Source organism: Tetrao urogallus (assembly GCF_951394365.1).
Source record: "Tetrao urogallus genome assembly, chromosome: 1".
NCBI classification, from domain to species: domain Eukaryota; kingdom Metazoa; phylum Chordata; class Aves; order Galliformes; family Phasianidae; genus Tetrao; species Tetrao urogallus.
The window spans coordinates 5,981,883-6,003,823 of NC_136813.1; the positions used below are offsets into that span (position 1 = coordinate 5,981,883).

General features: G+C 41.4%; 1 protein-coding gene across 5 annotated transcripts in view; it reads left to right on the plus strand.

Moving 5' to 3' along the window:
* Nucleotides 1-3,002: 3,002 nt before the first annotated feature.
* Nucleotides 3,003-21,941, plus strand: part of PICALM (phosphatidylinositol binding clathrin assembly protein) — a gene marked incomplete at both ends in the record, with an annotated part of 61,131 nt that continues 42,192 nt past the window's right edge. For all 5 annotated transcript variants that reach the window (XM_079543846.1, XM_079543847.1, XM_079543848.1 and 2 more), the window contains one exon: nucleotides 3,003-3,132. In XM_079543846.1, coding sequence (XP_079399972.1) covers nucleotides 3,003-3,132 — 130 coding nt within the window. The remainder of the gene's footprint in view (nucleotides 3,133-21,941) is intronic.

A 21,941-nucleotide genomic window follows, 5' to 3' on the forward strand; every position in this document is an offset into this window, starting at 1 on the left:
TAGGACTCATATCTTTGGATTAGTTTCTTTCTTTCTCAAGCACGCCCAGACAAAAAACAAACACAAATGAGATATAAACTAATCAAACTTGTTTTCTTCAGGTTGGAAAGGAAAAGAGATTAATATTTTGATTTCAATTTCCACATCTTTGGGAGGTGCTCAGATATTATCTAACACAGTGCTTCAAGGTCCTCACTGTAAAGGTACCAAATGTCTCCCAAGTAATTCAAAAGCAACAAACAATTACAAAAATAAGCCCTCCCGACAACTTCTCTCTTGTTTCTACTTAAGAACAAAAACGATGAGTAAAATTTTTAACTGAGTGGGGTTAAACTCTAAGATTTCTGTGTTTACAAAGGGAGATAGAAAAGTTTAACTTATTTTGGGTTTCGAACCTTTAAAACCAAGGTCACTTTTTGTCCCCTTAGGAATGAGACGTTTTGTCCAAATCTAGTCTCAGTAACTTGTACAGTCAAAAGCTTTCTCTCTTTGGATAGTTCCACTGTTCTTGGAGAAAGCAATGGGCATAATCAGAGAAGAACTGACGGAGCTTAAATTACACAGGCCAATTCCATGGACATTTTCCAAATCGCAAGCAAGACTTCTTGAAGAAGGGTGTTGAAATCCTGGTCCTAGAAGAAGTTGGAATAAAAAAATACCAGCAGCATCAAAATAAATTCAGCTTGGAAAGCAAATGGTATCCTGCGCTCCATCAGAAGAGGGGTGGCCAGCAGGGACAGGGATGTGATTGTCCTTCTCTACTCTGCTCTTGTGAGACTCCATCTGGAGTGCTGTGCCCAGGTCTGGAGCTCCCAGTACAAGAAAGACAGAGAGCTGTTGGAGAAGGTCCAGAGGGGAGCCACAAAGATGATCAGGGAGCTGGAGCAGCTCCCCTACAAAGACAGGCTGAGGGAGCTGGAGAAAAGAAGGCTGTGGGGTGACTTCATTGCAGCCTTTCAGTACCTAAAGGGAGCCTACAAACAGGAGGGGAATCAACTCTTTGAAAGGGTTGATAACAGCAGGAGAAGGGGAAATGGTTTTAAGTTGAGGGAAGGAAGATTTAGGTTGGATGTCAGGGGGAAACAGAGTGGTGAGGTGCTGGAACAGCTGCTCAGAGAGGTTGTGGATGCCCCGTCCCTAGAGGTGCTCAATTCCAGGTTGGATGGGACCCTGAGCAGCCTGGTCTGGTATTAAACGTGGAGGTTGGTGGCCCTGCGTGTGGCAGGGGGTTAGAGATTCATGATCCTTGAGGTCCCTTCCAACCCTGGCCATTCTGTGATTCTGTGAATTTAAATCTCCAGTTTACAATATAATTTGGAAACAGTACAAAAAGGTGGTGTATTCACAGTGATGCTGCTGTATCAACAGCCCACAGCAGTCTTAGCGTTTTTGTGATGCGAAGTTTTATGCTAAAGCTGTCCTGTCTCAGAGTCCACTGGCGTGGGTATTTGGAACTCGAAGAGCAGGTCAGGAGGAGCCAACAAATACAAATGTGGCATTATGAAGGAAGCAAGTTCTACATGTGCAAGCACTCCTTCCACAGACACAGCAATTACATTATTTGGGTCCAGCTTTCACCAGTTATCCTTCATCTGACACCGATTTTCAGCAAGCATTATGAAGAGATAATCCTACTTAGATATCCTGTCAGGCAGACCAAGCCGACCGTCGTTTGTATACTGCTTCTGTTTAAATTGCCTAATAAATCCTTCAGTGGCTTCACGGATCAGGGACATTTCCAAGAAGAATCATCAGGAGGCACTTCTGGGAGAGGAAGGATATTTGCCTGATGGAATGCTGTGGTTTTGCTGTGTTATTCGCTGCTGTAGGAGCTGGGAAGAAAGGAGTGCCCTGTTGGAAGAAGTAAAGGGTGCTCGGGGTGGCTGTGATTGCACCAGAACTGAACTCTGGTTGCTGCTCCTTCCTCACTGCCTGTTGTTCTCCTCAGGGTCACCCATGCTGCCAGGTCCTGGGAGGTTCCTGAAGGAACGCTTGACTAACTTTTATTGAATGTGAAGCAACTTTGCACAAAATCCCATAAGGCAAGGGCAGAGCCGCTGGGTAAATCCGAGAGCCCTGAGAAGCATTAGCTGAGGGGTAAAACGGAGGAAGGCTGATCGGGAAAGACCTGAAAAACACACTGTAGTTTATTGACTTATATATTTATGATGTAAATTTGAGAGCTTTCAAATAAGACCGAGGAGGACGAATGCAGCAACCACTCAGCTCCCAGCCTTCGGGAAGAGCTCTCCTTCACGTCTCCATTGGCCAAAGTACCACACAAGGAATTTCCAAGGCACTTTCCAAGCCGAGGAACACAAAAATTTCCTCACAACTCCCGAGGTTTTATTTTACAACCCTTTCAAGCGTCACCCTGCTGACCACAGAGCGGGTACCCACGCCGACCCAACCTCTGTTTCCCCAATGATATGACACAGAGCCGGGGGCCGTCCCCGCTTTCCTCCAGCTGCGCGGACCCTCCCGGCTGAAGGCAGGCAGCCCCCAACGGCCCCTCAGCGGCCCCCGCCCGCCGCACCCGCACTGAGGGCAGCCAGGCACCACGTGACCCCGCCCCTTCTCGCGCCCGAGGAGCTCCGCACCGGGGCTCGTCCGTTGTAGGGAAGGGCGGGAGGGGAAAGGGGGGGGGGGGGGGGGGCGCGCGGGGCGTGTCACGTGGGCGTGGCGCCGGGATCACGTGACGCGGGGCGGCCGGAAAGCTCCGAGGAGGAGCCGCGCTGCCGCCATTTTCCTGCGGCGCCCAGCGTGTGTCCCCTGTCCCCGGCCGAGCGGAAGGCGCAGGGGGAGGGGACGGCGGTTGGGGGAGGGGGGTGGGAGGAGGAGGAGGGGTCCCTGCTCGGGTGACAGGTCCGTCCCTGAGGGCGGAGCGGGGGCCGCCTGCGGCGCGGCGGGGCGAGGAATCCGTTTAGCTCCATCCCCCGGCGCAGTCCTCCCGTCCCGGCCCCCGAGGAAGGAGCGGCGCCGCGCTCCCTTCCAGCACCGCCATGTCCGGCCAGAGCCTCACCGACCGCATCACGGCGGCTCAGCACAGCGTGACCGGCTCGGCGGTCTCCAAAACCGTCTGCAAGGCCACGACGCACGAGGTCATGGGGCCCAAGAAGAAACACCTGGACTGTGAGTACACGAGGGGTGACGGCGCCAGGGCTCTGCATGCACTCCGAGCCGGGCTGCGGGGCCGCCTCTTCTCCCTCCGGCCTCGCGGGGACGTGGAGCGGCGGAGCTCCGTGCGCTTCGGCATAGGACGGTGTGGTTGGGAGGTGGGGGTGGGTGGGAGCGGGGACGTGGCGACGGAGAGCTTGGGAGAGGCTGCTCGCCGTGCGTGTGCCCGGCAGGAGAGGCCTTCCCGTGGGTTTCTTCTTTATGCATGGGGTTCTGAGCAGTGTAAGCTTCTGAAGAACGGCGCTTGCCCCGTTCCTCTTCCTCGGAGGATCGAGGGCCCTGAGCAGAGGAATGGGATGTTATTTCCTCGCTTATTGGTCTTGTTGGTCTCTTGCTAGAGCACCATTCTTACACTCTATAGAATTGGAGCCTGTCTCCAAGTTGGTCACTTCTCTTATTTCTCTCCCAGGTAGTCTACTAGGGGAAAAAAAAAAAACAACCAATACTTTCCCATCGTTTTGCTCCATATAGTCTTCTGTGCGAAATGAGTGCTCAAGGGATTAATCTCTCTCTTATCCTTTCTAGTCTCCCTAGCAGGGGGAGATGGGCCTAAGAGGGCTTCTTTAGATCTTCAGCACCTGAGTTCAACATCCCATACAGCTTCTATTAAAACTAGATCCAAAGTGGGAAGTCTTAAAAGGTTTTCTCTGAATTCTGTTCCACCCAGTTGATTACAGTGAGCTCAGAAGTTCGTATTAGTGCATGTTCCATTAAGCTGTGAGGTCATAGGGCAAAGGATGCACTTCAGTTGGGTACTTGAGTGTATCACATCCATTTATTCTAGACCTGTCCTCTTCCATCTGTAAAGAAAGATACTAGAGAGAAACCTGTGGATGTACTTCTGTGTAAGTGCTTTGTCCCTTCCTCCCACCCACGTATGTGAGAAGGCTGAGTCTTTGTGTATCTTGAATTTCTGCCTTGACTCCTCACTATGTCTAAATGACAAGACCAGATGATAGTAATAGTATACTGTAGTTACTACTTTTTTTCCATCAAAACGTATCTGACTTGAAGCATAAAGAAACTCCTGGTTTATGAGTACCTTAGAGAGATATGGACCATTTTATAGAGTAGCCATGGAAAAGCTGCCTCTGTTTTTTGTTGCTATTCTCTCATCCATTTCATCTTTTGCTTCAAGACTGTTATAAATGACTATATGTGATTGGGTTCTTCTGTTCTTTGTTTGTTGTATTTTGTTTTGGGTCAGCTGGGGAGATCTGTGGGCTGTAGTTAACTTCAGTCTCAGGTAGAGAAAGCGCTTTGTCGTATGGCTGATGTATGAAGCCTTGACGGTACTGGATTTCTCACAACAGAAAGGGAGGCTTTATGGTAAAATCTTTAAGTTTATCTTGGAGTAGTAGAAAAAAACATAGTTCCAGGACCATCCAGCTGACCCATCAGCTGCTCTTCAGAGTTGTGTGTGTTTATTCAAAGGTGGTGTTCTGAAAATGTTTGCAGGGAGATGTTCTAATCAAGACCTATAGAATACTGTTCTGGAGGGGTGCTTGTTATACTTAGAACACATCGGAAAGCAGTGTCTGGTGATTGCTGGATGAGAGGACTGCTTCCTTATTTCCTGTCTGCTCTGGATTGAGAACTTCCCAGTTCCTGCTTCTTTCTTGGATGATTCTTTTTTTTTCAGAGCGATGTGAACTTATTTTCCATTAGCTTTACTACTGTCACTACTTTTCCAAACAGTAAAAATAGATCCTGAGAAGATCAAGTTTTGTGTGCTGCCTCTAGTAAGTTTCTTGGGAATCTCTGGTCCTGCCGTCAGGAAATGACACAGTTCCATATTTTGGAAGTCTTCTTTGTTCATACTGTTTATGGTTGCATGGTTAAAAATAAATGTGTGTTTTTTTTTTTTGTTTTTTTTTTTTTTTTTGCAGAAGCTGTTATTCAAGCCCCACCTCTGGGTTATTTGCACATACTTTTTTAAGAAATAGTTTAATTCTTTTAACTGCTAAATAAATCCGAAATGCTGACCTCTCACTGTGAACAGCAGTATACTAGTCTCCCGTGGGCAGCATCCCTCTAGAATATTTAAAAATATCTTAAACTTTCAAAGCTTGATTTGCTGAAGCCCGTCTCCAGACTTTAGACAAGTTAATGAGTTACGTTTTCTGAGCCTCTCCTGGAGTTAAGCCTTACTTTTGTAGTGTTTTCTGTGGTTGTTGCATATTCTTCTTGATGTGGTATATGTGTTACTTATGCAGACTTCTAATTCTGTGGCTGTCCTATTTCTGAAACTTTCTTGTTTAAGCTTGAGCTGTCGTGAGCACATTGAAGTAGCCCAGCCTTGCACTAACCCGTATAACTGGGAAAAATGTAAAACAAATGCCTGTATGTGTGAGCATTCCAACTCTAATTTATCTTGCTCTTGATTGCCTATGGAGTTCCAGAACTGAAGGGCTTCCCTTACTGTATTTCTGTGTTCCCTCAGTGACTGCAGTCTTAATAGCTAGAGTGTAAAAAGTCATTCTTGGGCCGTATTGATCCTTTTCAGTTACAGATTTAGTTGTTTTTTTTTCGGTTAGAGGGAGAAAGAGATTTTGGATTGACAATTGGACTTGGCCTATGATAGGTAACATCAATCATCTTGTGATCCAATGCTTGCACTCTGGATATGCTGCTGTTCTGGAGGTTCCATCTTGTAACTGGGATAAGAATTCTGTTTTGCCATCCAGGTGCTGCATTTGTAACTACGGATTACTTGTTCCATAGTAATCAGGCTCAGTAGTCTTGAAACCTCCCGAAGTATAGTTCATTAACTTTATTTTATGGAAAACCTAGTTTAACTAGGACTTCGTCCTAGTTTTCACACCACTCTGATATCTCACAACTAGCTTGTGGGTTTCATTTGTATGCAAGATTTCATACAGCCCTTCCTTTCATGGCTAGTTATTGTCTGCTGTATTCAGTGCTGTACAGAGATAAGAACAAAATTGAGTGTAAATGCTGCTGGAAACCTTGTTGCTGAATTTTGCTTTAATTTTTATGGTTCTAAGGTTGGAGTAGGGGGAGCTGTGTATGTATCTATTTGTGGTGGACAGTTAGTGTTAAGAAAGGCACTGGAATGGGCTGCCAAGGAGGTGTTCGAGGGCCGTTTGAACGTTGTGTTGAGGGACATGGCTTAGTGAGAACTATTGGTGACAGGTGGATGGTTGGACTGGGTGATCTTGTAGGTCTTTTCCAACCTTGGTGTTTCTGTGATTCTGTGAAAGCCACGAGATAATGCATGTAATAGCAACTAGGGTCCCCAGTGGCACAGAGAGATGTTTGTGTACCTGTGCAAGTTTGTGAGTGCATTTAAAAAAGCAAAATGAAACAGCTTTGATGTGAAATATGGTTAGGGCTGGGTTTTTGAGTGTGTGTGGTGTAGTAGCCCTGTCTGCTTGTAGATAATAGTGCTCTTTAAAGGAGAATGTGGATGGATGGGTTGGAAGGAAGTTATGATACTGTAATTATCCTTTCTTAACAGGAAATCTCTCAATAGTTATGCCAGAGTGTAGCTTCCTTTACTTTGTTTTTATTAAATAAAAATATTTTCTTATTGTGAAGAAACTCAGTTTTTTGAGGAAGACAGTAAACTGACACTGCCCTCTGTTATGTAGATGTTACTGAGAAACTACTTAAGTGAAAGTAAGTTGAATTAAATTTGTTGGGAACTTATTTCCCAAGTCCTTCACTCAGCTGTTTTGGCTTTTCTTGCAGACTAGAACAGCAACAACGTCCAGCTCAAGTCTTGCTTTATGCTTCTGCTCTCAGGTGACAGTCAGCAGAGGGGATCTTGTAGCACTGAAGGAGGACAATAATCGCTGCTTTTTCTCTGTACCTCACTGGAAATCTGCAGTAAAGCTGTGAAAATCAGTGCTTTCAGTGATCACCTGCCTTTGAATACTGAGTGGTGCAGTGTGTTAACTCCTGGGTTCTTAAAACACTGTGGTGTTCTGCAGTAGCAATAGGTTATCCATGTTCTCTTTATGGCACTTAAAACTTTACCAGAGCTGCCTTTTTTTTTTTTTTTTTTTTTTTTTTTTTTTTTGTTAGGACTTCCTGATGTTTCTCATGGCTTTGCTTCTCATTTTATATCTGACTGAAATTTCTGGAGGCAGTCCATGGCTATTCTTGCTTGGAACGGTTATGTGTAACCATAATTACTCCAAATGCAGATAATTACATCATTACAGCTTTCTTTTGAAGTATTTCTTTCTCTCTGAGTCCTTCTGTGACTCCTTCAGGATTTGTTCCTTAGTGAGCTTTCCCCAACTTCTTACTAGAATTCCTTTACAGTATTTGTTTATGCCTTTTAGTAGAGCACAAGAACTATCACACTCCTCTGGAGTGCCAGAGGGCTGATTTTTCTACCACAGCTGCTCATTTGCAGAGAGAATAGCCATTTAGTTCTGCAGCTGTTGTTTTACTTTACTTAGCCTGAAGCAGTATTCTACTTCAGATGAAGTAAGAGGCAGGAGCTACGGAGGAGAGGCTGGAGAACACCTGCAGTCAGCTTACTGTGAATCTTCATACTGCCATGATTTTGCATTGGCTGAAGTTACTCAGGTGTCATGTAACTTTGGGCTGTTGCTCTAACTATAATTTTTAATGGTGCAGACATCTCTCACATCTTCTAAACAAGATGCTCAAAAAAGACATTCTGCATTTCAGACTGTGACCTGATGATCTATTTCAGTCTTGTTTGTATTCTTAAGATCAGTTTTCAGTCCCTAGATGTGGAAGTTTTAAGCTGTTCTTAGCGGCAAGAAGTTTACAAAGTAACATTACTTTGCATAGTGATACTTTAAAACAAACGAACAAACAAACAAAGAACCATGGAGTACAAGCTTCCTTTTTGTTGGTTTCCTTTTTTTTAATGTACATTGCCTGTTGTAAAGCATATGATCACTAAACTACTAAGTAAATGCTGTGAAAGTTAACTTATGAAATGTTAGAGATCTTGCTCTCCCTGAAAAATACCACACCTTTTCCACAACACAGACATGTTTTGCATGGGGAAGTTCAGTATTTTTTAACAGTCTCCTGAAGTTTATCAATATCTTGAAGGTATTTTCACTTTTTAACGCTGAAACATCAGTTACTTTTCCAAAAATAGCCCAGTTGCTGCAGATAAGATGTGTGCACTCTTACTTCTCTACACCTTGTTGATCCTAAATCATTATAGAAGAAAACAGGTGAGTGTTGTGAATGACTTGGTTGTAGTCTTGTTGTAAGACAGTCACTAAGCATTCATGTATAAAGCAATAGTCTCGAGTCCACGTTTGTTCTTCTGTGTCAGCAAACTCTTTTGCTCCAGCAGTGAGAACTTTTCACAAGTTCTTTGACAGAACCTCATCTTGTCTAGAAACCTATTTATGTCCATCAGTACGGGAGTTTAACTTTCTAGGTTTCCTGCAGGTTGAAGTATTAACCTCAAAAGTAGCTGTAATGTGGAGCTGAACATTATCTTGCAAAGGTTCTGGTAGGGGAGACTTTGTTGCTGATTGTCTGCATTGGAGTAGAAGTTAAACAAGAACTGACCAGCCAAAGAGCCACTGCTAAACAGAAATGGAAGAAACTGATGTTGATATCAAGTTGTTCTGATATTTTTCTTGCTGTTCAAGAAGTTATGTCCGTTGTGAAAAGTGATTCTGACCAGGCAGGGTATGGACTTTTCTTACCTGTTGTACACTTCTTAGCTCAAAGGAGGTAGAAATACGTGTGTTGTGTCTCAGCAATCACCCTTGGCTTCACATTTCAGCTTTATCAGTTAGATGGCAGTTTGTAAACCTCCAAAGGCTGTCTGTATATTCACTATGAACTTTGGGTATTCTCAAGGCTGTTAGTGGCAAATCCAGGTTCTGAGCATTTTGTGACAAATCGGGTATTGAGATTTGAGAAATCAGGGAACTAAGCTGTACTTAACTGTCTGTGAAAATAACTTCATTAAGTTAAGCGTTTCATAATGACTTAACAAATGGGTCGGATTTTCAGATTGTGACTAAACATCCCTATGCTATTTTTCTAAAGGAGCTTTATTAAGGTAATACTTATCTGGATCATTTGAATATTAAAAATGAGCAAATTAGGCTTTTTTTTTCTGTTTTTCTTTGGAACAAATGTAGTAAAATGACAAGATCTACGCCAGAAGTTGATGTGGAATGTCAGTTCTTAGCGTGAGTCGCATGTAAATGTACTGGAGAGAAGTGGTACAAAGGTCTTGTGGTTTTATTTTAATTCATGTGATGACGTACATGGTAGTGTCTGGGCATGTATTGATGTATATATAACATAATAGACAAATATGGCTCTTAGGCTCATTCTCAGCTCTGTAATGTAATTTCTTTGAGATCGGTCAATTTCCTGAGGAGAAGCTCTCCACATGAAGCCCTTTTTCTCCTTCCACTCATTCTCTTGATAAGGCACTTCTGAAATCTTTGTGTAATGTTCCTTATTACCTCTGAAGCAAGCAGCCCTTCAGTTACTGTGTCTGTGTGCCGTGGCAGCAGTGCCATTCTGGAAGCAGCAGTTCTTCTGCTTATGTAGGAAGTGATATATTTGTGCTGGTTCCAACCCTGCTCTGCTATTTCACATATTTACTCTAAATATGGTACTTGCAGTAGCATGTAACTTGGCCACTGCAGTTCCCAACTGTATACCGTGCCATCAGCAAAGCATCTCTACAGTTTGTAACCTTTGTCACTTTTAATACTTAAGCATTTGTTCGTTAAATTGTTAATAACAATTTAATAATTGTTATTATTAAACTTAACAAATTAAAATTAACAAATAATAATGTTTCCTTCCCAAATTTTTTAATACTTTTTTTTTCAAATTAGTGGCTTTTATAACTGTATTTAATCCAGTTTGAAGAATGATACATACTTCATTAGCATCCTCACAACATTTCTGTGTGTCTGTGATCTGATTATTCTGGTACTTTCTGCCAAATCAGAAGATCAGGTGGCTATCAAACAGGGGAAATAGCTGTCTGTGTTCTCTGACATTAAGGGCTGCCTGTAACTTGCTTAGCTCTTGGCAGTGTTTGAATTCTTCTGGGATGGATAATGAGGAGCTGTAATGTGATATGACAGTTTCTGTACCTGTCTCATGCTTTTCAGGTGTGTGCTTTCTGTGTTGGGTTTACTTCTGTTACATAGAGTGCTTCTCCTCCCTGTTTATACTTAAATTCAGAAATCCCTTCAGCATTTCACTTAAATTTGTTTCCAGTTGTGCTTGGTTTATTTGGCTGATAAATAGGTCGATATTTAATTGGAAATTGGGTCACACATGAGTTTGAATTTGATTCTATCCCCTTTACCTCCTCCCTAGCCTGCACTGCTGTGATAATTGCAGCCTTCACTGCAACCTATTTCAAACTTTGAATTTTTCTGATCCACATCTATGTATTCCTGACCTGACCTCATTTTTGATGTAAAATGGTAAAACTTGCTTAGCTATTCTCAGTATGGTGGCTTAAACGCTGTGACAGTGGTGTCAGTTGATTGATTGTCCATTTTTCTATTTGCCAGAAACCATTGGTATTAATAATTTAGCAGGCAGTGTTGTGATATGCTTAAAAAAATCTTGCTTTAAAAAATGATAAACTATATACTTATGGTACACAGCAACTATATACAGATGTAGTTTTCAAATGAAGCTAACTTTGCATAAAGCAATTCTTGTTTGATCTGGCTTTTCTAAATATTCTTTCTGTGCTCTTTTTCTCTCAACAAGTTTTACTGGTCAGAAATAAAAAGATAGGTGAGGATTCCAGTATGACTTGGAATCAGTTGTGTGGTTCTTGTGATGGTCCGTGTGGCTTTGCTCTCATTGATATGGAGAAGTTCTGATTAGCAGGTTTAGTCAAATTACAGTGCCTGCATTTGTTGTCCTTCATTACAATTGACTGCCATCAGTCTGTTAAACTCAGTTGGAGCTATTCTCCTGTAAGTGCATTTCAATCAGATATTGAAACAGCACTGTAGAACGAAGTCTAGAGCATCAAAAGTATAGGAGGTGGACTTTGATCATAGGAATGAGCAAGAAGTCAATGGATGCCAAATATGAACACTTTTGCATGACTGGGCTGTAGTTATTTCTAACAAGGCAATGAAGTGCGTCGTGAGCTGCTGCCTTTTGGTTAGCTGTCTGATGGAAAAGCTCAAGATACACAAATGCCAGCTGTAAACTGTTTGAAATGCAGGGACTGACACGCTGTGCTATGCTTTGGGGAAAAAATGATGCTCTGGGGGCAGACTTCTTTTATAAACCTTTGATAGTTAATAGGGAATGAGATGAAACTTCTTTTTGGATGTGTTGAGCTGGAATGCTTTGCCACAGACAGCAGCATCATTAAGCCTATCAAATGTAATCAAGGCTAACGCTGTTTCCTGGCAGATTACTTTGCATTAAAAATATGGAATATGTGAAGTTTATTTCCGTGCTTAATTTGGCATGTAAGCAGATAGAAATCCAGGGAAGCTTTTGTGTTAGTTCTCACGTGCCAGGGGACAGCACGGTTAATTGAATGTGTGATGTTGGGAATTGCATTGCTATGAGTTTGAAGCATTGTTTTTAAAAACTTTTTTGCCTACATGGAGTTATTTTACAAGGAGACTTTATTCAGATTAAATTATTTGTAAGAAGAACAGAATACTTTTGTGAAGATGCTTTTGTCCTTCAAAAAAAAAAAAAAAAATGTTAATGAGGAGCCTTTGTAGATAGGAATTTGTTCATCCTCTTGGTATGTAGCAGTGTGGACACAAGACGTTCTAACACCTAGTTGTACTGTAGCTGCATGTTCTTTTTAGCTCTCTGAGGTTCCAGCTAATGAATGACTTGACTTTGAAGCATTGGAATAACTAGCTAGATCTTGCAGTTAGAGCTTTTCTTTAGAAAACAGTTCTGTTTTAAAGATAGAATCAGGCTGAAGCAGTCTTTCCTTTTACTGATGACCACTTTTACTTTGGTTGTGGTTTATTTTAGAGGCTGTTCATGGCAGGGACATGTCTTTGTGCATGGTAAATACAGAAATTTCCGTCTGGAAGCAGTGGAATGTGGGAGAACTCTTACATTTTACTACTTCTACCACTGGTCTAGTTTCAGACTGAAAAGATTTTAAGCTCCATGTTTGCTGTAAAACTTTGTGAAACTTGCTAACTGCATCACTGCTAATGAAGTGCTCATCAGGAAGGTCTCTAAATCTGGGAGTGAGCAGAAGAGCTACTTTGGATTTATGAAGCCCAAACACAACATTACTGTTACAGGGTGGGAACCCATTTGTAAGGTCCATGGCTTTAGCTGTTGACGATCAGTAGAGCTTAATTTGCGGCACCAGAAAAGCACGACTTCTCTTCCACACTCTGTGCTTGGTGAAGGCTATTTCTGTTCCACCCTGACCTATCTCACATTATATTTTTGATTTTATTCTAAACAGCTTTGGCATGGACTGTAAAGGATAATTCTGATCTGTTAGCAGTTGCTAACGATGCTATTTGAACATGCATTGAAGCTGCACTAGGATGAGCCAAGATGAGTTTTGTTTGCTCAGGGAGCTCCAAATACCTCATGGGAAATATTACTCTAAATTGAAGAAGGAAGTGAAAGCTAAATCAGGCAGACATTTCCAACACTTCTGTGAAAAGTATGGAGGATTTTAGCTGTTGCTGTGCTTGACTGCCTCTTCTTACATGAGTTGAGTACACAAGTTTCAGCTGAAACAGTTTTATGATTATATGTGTATTTTGACTGGGGGAAGGTACAGTTTTTTAAATTCTCCCGTTGAGGTCCTGTACTCCATTTATCTGATCTATCCACAGTTCATATCAGAAAGCAGTCTGTATTGTCCAGAAACGAAGGCATGAATGCGCCTGTCAATGAGAAAGCTCATTTAACAAGTTCACCTTTATATGCAAAACAATGGAAATACTGTGGAACGGGTGGAGCTTGTGTTAAAGTGGCAGCAAGAAATATTCCAGTTTGAAGTATCTTGAATTTTAGTATTTATTAGAGTTTAGCGCAAGTCACCAAATAGGAGCAGCTTTGCATTTTGTTTTGGTGTCTTTGTCCTGTTCCTGTTGAAAATCGATTCCTTTTGGAGTAGCTATTCAGATGGAACCTCTTGTTTTCCAGCTTGGATCCTTCCTCTTTGCATCCTTCAGATATTCATGGACATTGTAAGACCTGCTTGAGCCTCCTTTTCTCCAGGCTGGGCAGTCCCAGTGCTCTGTCTTCACTGGAGTTGTTCTCCAGGTCCGTGGTGATCTTGGAGGCCCTCCATTCAACTCTGTCCAGTCTGCATGTAGTGGGGAGCCCAGAACTCCAGTTGCAGCCTCGTAATTGCTGAGTAAAGCAGAACCATCACCTCTTCTGACCTTGCTGGAGATACTTTGCCTAATGCAGCCAAGAATACCATTAGCTGCCTTCACAGCATGGCCACACAGCTCTGCTGGCTCGTGTTCAGCTTGGTGTCTTATCAGGACCCAAAGGTTTTTCTTGCAGGCTGGCTTTCCAGCTGGGTTCCCTTAGCATGTGCTGGTGCCTGAGGCTGTTCCTACCCAGGTAAGGAACTCTACTTCTTAGTGAGCTTCATGAGATTTTTGCCATCCAACCTCTCCGTTGTGTCCAAGTCCATTGTCTTTTGTGGTGCTCTGTTGGGCCAACCACTCCCACCAGTTCTGTTGGTGTGTATTCTAGCTTGGTGTGTAATTTTCAGTGATAATAGATATTTGATTATTAGCAGTTATCCATGTTGAAATAAAATCATTTTTCAGGAATCCTTGTTTGCCTTTAAGAAAAAGGCTAATATGCTATGATCAGCAAATAACCAAAATGTCTTTGCTCCTAAGCCATTAGCTGAGATTTGGTAACTAAAAGCTCTGCAGCAAGCTTTGAGCAAGTGTTTCTTGTCAGTGAGAGAGAAATCTTATGGTAAAATACTGAGGGTTATTATCTTGAATTTGATGAGCTGCTGTTACAGAAATTTCAGGAAAAAAAGATGGATTCCTTGAGAGAACTCCCTTATGAAATACATGCTGTGCTGTATTATTCTTTATTAGCAGTTTGATTGTCTTGACTTTTCTCCACTTTTTCCCCTCTGTACACTTACATTAGACTGCTTTTTATATGATGTCTTACAAGTGCTTAACTCAGAGCTACAGTTGCCATGAAGAACCCTCAAGCTCTGTTCAGTCAGCTAAAGCAGCAAGCAGCCATCTGATTTTAACCACTTGTAGGTATGTGAGAAGTCATGCTGGTTGTAGAGCACGGAACAGGTATGGAACACAGCAGTATTTTTCACATGCAGTATGTTGCTGTTTACTTCTTAACAGTTGTCCTGCTAAATGTCAATATTTCTGCAATGACTTCTCTGAGTAGATCTTCATAAGCCTGTGGCCACATAAAACTCCTTAAAGATACAAACAACTGCTTTTGAAGCACTCAAGCTTGATTTTTGTAGTGCGTACAGAACGCCTCGGTATCTGCAGGGTAAGTTCATTTGCCTTTTGTTCTCTCAGTAATATGGGTTCAAAACATGGTTGAACTGATATTCTGCAGGGACAAAAGGACAGAAGTCATGTATGGTGTTGGCAGCGTTTGAATCTTTTGATGGTGCATCTTATTTGGTGCAACAAACTGATATGAACTCTCGACAAATGCAGATGTTTCCACAAAACCATGTCTGAAGGATTTTTTTTTTTTCTCTTAGTAATTAACTGGGCAACCGTTTATTGCAGGGGAAGCTGTGGAGGGTGGCAAGTGCCAAGACAGGCATCCTACTGTGCATTTAAATATTTTTACAATTACAATGTACTGCTTTAATTACATTGCTTTTATTTTGCTATGTAATTACTGGTTTGCTGAGGACATCAGTATACTCCTGCTTTGTGTTCTGCAGGCGATGCGCAGCCGGGGAGGTTGCATACTGGAGGATGTGTTCTGGCATGAGTGCTTTTGAGAAACAGGGAAAGCTGGAGGTCTTTGAAATTTGAGAAGGTCATAGTCTGACCAAAATGCTTTGCTCTGTGGGGGTGGGTATATGTATGCATCTTTATGTGCAGCTTCAGCACTGGTGGAGGTAGGCAAATTCAGGGGTAGGCCTCCTTTCACTCAAATGTGTTTCCTTACAGCTCTCAAAAGCATTTAGGTGAAGTGTTGTATTCTTGTTCTGAATTAGGTTTGTAGAAAAGGAAATCCTGCTTCCAAAGTCTGTTTTTAAAAATGGGAGGAGACAAGCATATCTTATGCAGCTTTGCAAAAGCCTCAGGTTGGATGGCTTCATTTCTCATCTTGGCTTTTGTCTATTAAACTAACTAAAAGATGCAGCTCCTCTTTACAAAAAAGAGAAAAAGGGATCGATGTGTGATTCCTGCTTAAATAATGACTTGGAAGAATTTTGTGGCTTAAAAACTTGTTCAGTGAGACTTGTAAGATGCGCTTGCATGTGTACACCCTTTGCTTGGGATAGCTTCCTGCTTTCAGTGGGAGATTAGTGTTGAAGCTGTACAGTTTTCAGAGTAATTACTTTGGAAGAAAATAGCAGCACTCCATCTTGTACAATTAACCATGCTTGCATCCAACCAGGATGTGTAACCATCCATACTATTCCTGATATACTGTGTACTGAAATACTTCAATATCAAATATGATGGCTGTAGTTCACAATCAAAGCTTGCCCATCCCAAAGATCTCTTCAGACTGCAGGCCTAATGTATTCTCAGCCAGCACTGCTCAGAACACTAACTGTAGCTGAAGAAGTGAATGCATCCTCAAGTCTTCAAAGTTCTGTGCTCTGGAAATACTTAATGTTGAACAAATAACTGTTTTTGTGATTTTATTCATTGAAATGATCACATGTTCAGCGAAAAAGGAGTATTTTCTTCCTCCTTGGTTTTAAATGCTCAGTGCAAATGCTCTGTTTATGCAGCCGCTGTCATGTGAGATGGCAAATGCAGGCAGTTTTCATCTTGTAATCAAGAGTCACCTTTAGAGAATGTTCTGTAGGCTCATTATTAGCTTTTTTTAAAGATAAGATCAAGGCTCTGCATTTGGAGATGCTTCCAATGGGGATAATATACCAGTGTTTGGTATGGGAAACAAACAGTTGTTTTGGACTAATTTGGGGATAAAATACGTTTTAAGAAGTACAAGATTAATGTGGAGCAGAAGTGTTTTAGCAGGTCTTGGACATTTCTCTGCATGTGGGTTCTCAGTTGAGCTGTATTTTTTAAAGTGAGAACTTGAGGCTTCATCCTTATAGAGAGTAATGCAGTACTGGTGAGACTTTCAGTGTCTGCAGTGGTAACGAACACTGCAGCAGGAAAAAAACTTGGTTGTCAGAGAAAGCGTTATTGAAGTGTTATTTGGGGGGAATGAGGCTAAGGGGGGGATCTTACCTAAGCAAGCAGATCTTAGACGTTCATTTACTTCTTATGAGCTTCATAATTCACACACAAAAATGATACACTAAGAAATCTGCAATTAAAACAAAACAGCAAAAAAAACCCCTAGTGGAAATGTAGCTTACTCTGTCAAACCAGTTTTTTTTTGTCTTCAGAAAAATGTGGAATGCATATGGTTTTTCATTTCAAACCTTTAACTTTGCTAATAAGCTACATTCACTCTGGAGATCCGTATCCAAAGCTGTGTTGGGGGGTACTTCAGTATGCTAGTCGAAATCAGATTGGCAGGAGCTGGTAAACATCTTCTGAAATTAAATTTTCGATTCTGGCCCAAGTAATCTCTTAAATCTTTGGCAGCTCTCCCTGTGAAAATGCGAATACTTAAGGACAGCAGACAAAAATGAATTGTAAGGAGAGGAAAGGACTGGAAAATTAATCGTCAGGAAGCTGACTATCTTGTAGATACTTTTATATTGACTTTCACTTAGATTGCTGGTTCTCTCTCATGACAAAAATTGATCTTGATGGGGGCAGGTTAAAAGAATTTCTTGGCATTTCTTCTGCATGATTATCTCAGAAACAAAATAGTGCAGAGAACTGCTTTGAAATACAGGGTTTGCCATCAAATTGGAAGATAGCTAGAGTGGAATATGTCCTTCCCAGGTTTTTACTGGTAATTTTTTGTTAATAACTGGTGTGTTGGAACGTAGCATGTGCTGGCATTGTTTGAAGCTGCTCTTCAGGGCAAGATTAGAAGACAAAGTTAAATTGACAAACTGGGGCAGTTCTCCATGGAAGAGCTGCTTTCTAAATGGGTAAAGATGATGTTAAAGCTGAGTATGAAATAAGGAATATCTGGCAGTGCAGGAGCACTACAAAAATTTTTGGCTTATTTTCAGTGTAAAACACTGGTGTTAGGCTGCAGTAAAGGTGGGGTATCCTTCTGTATTTATATTGAGGAATGAATGTAGCAGGGGACAGCATCTTCCTTTCTCCTTGGTGCAAGGGAGTTTTTGTTGGTATTTGTGGGGGGGAAGGAGGAAAGTGGAACTGAGGAGAATCCAGAAGAGATCAGCTGGAAAGATGACTGGAAGAGTTTAGGGAGCACTGAAAGAAAAAGCTTTTTTAAGAAAACAGGTGACAGAAAATAGTGTTGGTGGAAGGACTGGTGCCCTTCCCTGTTTCCTCTTATTCTTCTCCCTTTTGCATACAGTCGTCTTTTCTGTAGACACTCCTGGCAATTTTCATCTTCTGTGTGCATCTTCTCTTTTTGGAGAGTGAGAAAAACCATGTGGAGTGTTTTTTCCCCCACTTGGGGTAGCTTTTTCTGTTTTTGGAGAAATTAATATCATTCAAAGAGGAGTATGTCGTAGAAAAGAAGTTTTTTACAATAATGATAATGAAGCAGTGGAACAGTTGCCTGAAGAACTGGTGGATGTCCCATCCCTGGAGCCTTTCAGAGTCAGTCTAGATGGGGCTCTGAGCAACGTGATCAAGCTGTAGGTGTCCCTGTTCATTGCAGGGGACTTGGAGTGGTTGATCTTTAAGGGCCCCTTCCAACTCAAATGATTTTGTGGCAAGTGATGGAATGAGCTCACCCTGTCTCAAGTCAGTGAGCTGCCTCACAAACACGTGTCCTAAAAATGAGTATCCATCAAGTTGCATGGGGGGAGATTCAGGTTGGATGTTAAGGAAATTTCCTCTCCTAAGGAGTGGCAGCCAAGGGAGGTGGTGGAGTCACCATTCCTGGTGGTGTTCACAAAACATTTAGATGTTGTACTAAGGGACATGGCTTGGGGAAATATTGGTGGTAGTTTGGACTGGGTGATCTTGGAGGTCTTTTCCAACCTTGGTGATTCTGTGATCCTGTTTCTGAGGTGAAATGAGGGGGATTGCATGTTAAGTGAGGTTCTTTCTAAGCCTTAGTCTTTCCTTTGCTTTGATGGGGGTTGAGGATTGAGCCCAGGTTAGGGGTGACTTTTTATAATTAAAAAAAAAAAGGGGTGTGTGTGAAATATTACAGGGAGGAAGTCATAGAGGTAGTGTCATTTAAGGCTCACTGTTCCTCCATTGGTTTTCCTAACCTGTTCTTCCCAAGTTGTGTTGTGCTCACCACCACTCTGAAAAAGGCCCTTCACTTACCTGAAGTATAAATTGAGAATCAAGATCTAAGTAAGTTAAACTGTGGTTTGTATTCAACTTACAGAGTAAAAATATTGTGAGAATGGAAGGAGTTAGCTCGTAGCAGTAGCTATCTAGTCAAATCTGTTCAACTGTGAGCTTGATAGCCTTTTCCTTTTGTAAAAAAGGAAAAAAAAAAAAAAAAAGGTAGAAGTGAACTCATAGTACTGATCAAAACTTGTTACTGATGCTGGTAGACAAGTAGCTGCCTTTGACAAACTTGTGTTTGAGGGATCCATCCGAGGGTTTAACCAAGACTCTGGTTAGATGAGTGGTGATCACTTGCTAGCTGTGAGATTGGAGCAGGTGACCTTCAGAGGTACTGCCCAACCTGAATTAATTTAAAATTCTGTGATCCGATTTACGTGCAACTTATTTTCTTTACTGTGCTATGATGGTCTGGCAATTCAGGTGGTTTTCCTGCTGGAGCATCTCCTCTTGTCTGAAAGCGTAAGGTGCTGATGCTTGCAGGATAAGCAAAACTTCTTGAAATTGTTACTTCTTCCTGGGAGAAATGCATCTGCTTGGAGCAGTGTAGAGGAATCGGGGTGTTGGTGCATTCAGGTTTTAAACTTCAAGTTGTTTGAGCCTTCATGAATCGTAATTATTTCTGAATTAACGAGATAAATGTAGCTGGAATGAGGGAATTGTTCGTGCATGTGGCTGTGCTGTTGAGTTGGGATTTAGAAAACATTTAATGTTAACCTTAATAGTGTGATGAAGGTATTCAGTACATTGGAGGGTAGGTACTGATAAGGGGTGCAGTGATCTGTTGTGTCTTCAGAAACTGTCTGCAAACATAACTTAGATCTGTGATTTTCTGCAGTGTTTGTAGGTGTGGGGAACTTTGAATGTTTACCATTAGAAATGTTGGATCAAAATGAGAATTTGGTACCTCCTCGTACATGAGAATTAAGAAAATGAATAAAAACACAACACAACAGCAAATAAAAACCTGTTCCCTATTTTTCCAATTGCTTCATGAGCTGTTTCCTATATTTTAGCTTTTTTCCCCATAATTTCACTTATGGGTGCTTTGTTTTTGGTTTAAATTCATCTTGCTCAGAGAAGTCCCTGTTGAAGTAGTTATCCAGCTGAACCCGTTAGAGCTACTCTATTTTCACACAAGGTATCTTGATCAGTTTTTACAGTGCTCAAATCTGAGAAGTGAGGATTTGTCAAGGAGTTGCCATAGGAGTAAATCTAGACTGTGAAACATCCTGCAGCAGTAATGCGGAGTTCATGGGATTACTGGCAGAGAAAGTTTCCAAGGACTGTAGTTAGAAATCACTGTTTTAGCTATGGGAGAGAGTACTTCATCAAGCTGCATCTTGTCTTTTTATTCCTTTCAGTTCAAGTATGGCTGAAGTGAAATTAGAAATTGCTGGCTGAATGCAAGTTATACTACATGATGTTAAACCTGCCTTCAGCTTCTTTTATTCTGCCTATCTACTGTGAATGAGATTAATCTCATTACTTGTGAAATGTGGAGAGCCCTGAACAAAGTCGTTCTTCTCAGGTTTCTGTAACTCTTCCAGCAATAGTTTCCTGAGTTGGTGTATCTAATGCCTAGAAAAAACGTTATATGCAGAGGAGGAATTGCCAGCTGCAGTTCTTACTGTTATGAGAAACATGCAGTGTACATTTCCTTATCTCCCAGTTGAGGGGAGTTGGATGAAGCCTCTGGGAAATGTGTTGTAGAAGACTTCATCTAGTAAAGCAGTTGGGTGCACGTAGGTTTCTTCCTATTCTAAGTTAACCTTAAGCTCAGATAAAATACTGTTTGTGGCATATTCTGCTTTAAATGCAAAGGCAGGTATTTTCTGGTAATGGTGAAGATAACGGAATATTCTTTCAGCTCTTGGATGTATGCGGGTTATGTAATATCCTTCTGGCAGATAAAAATCTCACTGGCTCAGACTAAGACCCAACATCATTCTATCTTGATCAGTTAAGTATGTCATTTGGACTTTCTTATAAAGGCTTCATCTACAGTTACCAAATGTTTCTTTTTGAGGAAGAAATCAAGAAATTGTCAGTACTGCATGCTTGTATCAATTCCCACTCAATTATTTTTGATTGTTTTTAGACAAATTGGATTTCCAGTGAAAAGTACTTGTATCCAGGAACTCTAATCGTATTTCCTGTAATAAAATAACATCTATAGAAGAGTTGGGAAATTAATTAGAAATTTATCGTATGTACACAAAGTTAGAGTTTAACACTTAAATTGGAATGTGTAGAATCAGGTTTGAATGTGGCAGAGTAGATATCAGCTAATGTGTATTTTGGTCTTATCATAGGATTTTGGATTTCCTCTGTCTTGTGTAAATGTCCAAAATCCTTTCATGGCACAATTCAATCCTCTGATGCTCAAGTGCTGAAGAATAGTATGTGTTAAATGCTGTTGAAATGTTTTCTAGGTGTTTTGTGTGAATTTTCCTGCTGGCACTGGTATGCATTTATCAGTGGAGCCTTTTTGAGTTCTTTGTTCATTTTGTGTCTTAATTTTTGGAAAATACTGTCTTGCAACTGCATAAACTGAGAATTAATATTAAGAGATATAGAAATATGTCAGAATTGGGGGGATGGTGTTCATAATCTAGAATAGAGGTTGTTGTCAGCAGGTGCTGAATAAAGTAGTTCTGGACTTGTATGTTACCCTTCATGCAAAGTATTCAGGTTAAAAGGTATCTCTTAGGTCAGGAAATGACAACCACTGACTTATGGAAAGCCTTGCTGCTGCTACAGTCTGTGACTAAATTCAGTTTCTATTTCATTCCAGATCTGCTGCCAAATGCTACGTTGTTGGTTGGTTTTTACTCTGCTAGGAGGAGGGTGTGATAGCGGGGTTTAAAATTGATGTTGGTACAGAGATCCTGTTGGCTGCTCAGAGGTGACCTATGGAGTGTTAATCCTAAGCACAGAAAAATTGTTCAGAATTAGTGAAAGTAAATTGAATTTTAGAACACCATTAGCACTTCAGCTGTGTTCTTAGTACAATCAAAGGAAATGCTCTTTTTTTTTGTCCAGTGACAAACTTCCTAGCAGTGTAAATCCAATCATTTCAGATTAAAGACCAGTTAGAGGCAGAGTTGCTGACTTTCAATGTTCTGATTTCTCTTGCAAAATTCATAGAAAGTTGGCACGATTAGCTGCTGCAGTGTTGTGTGGTGTCTTATG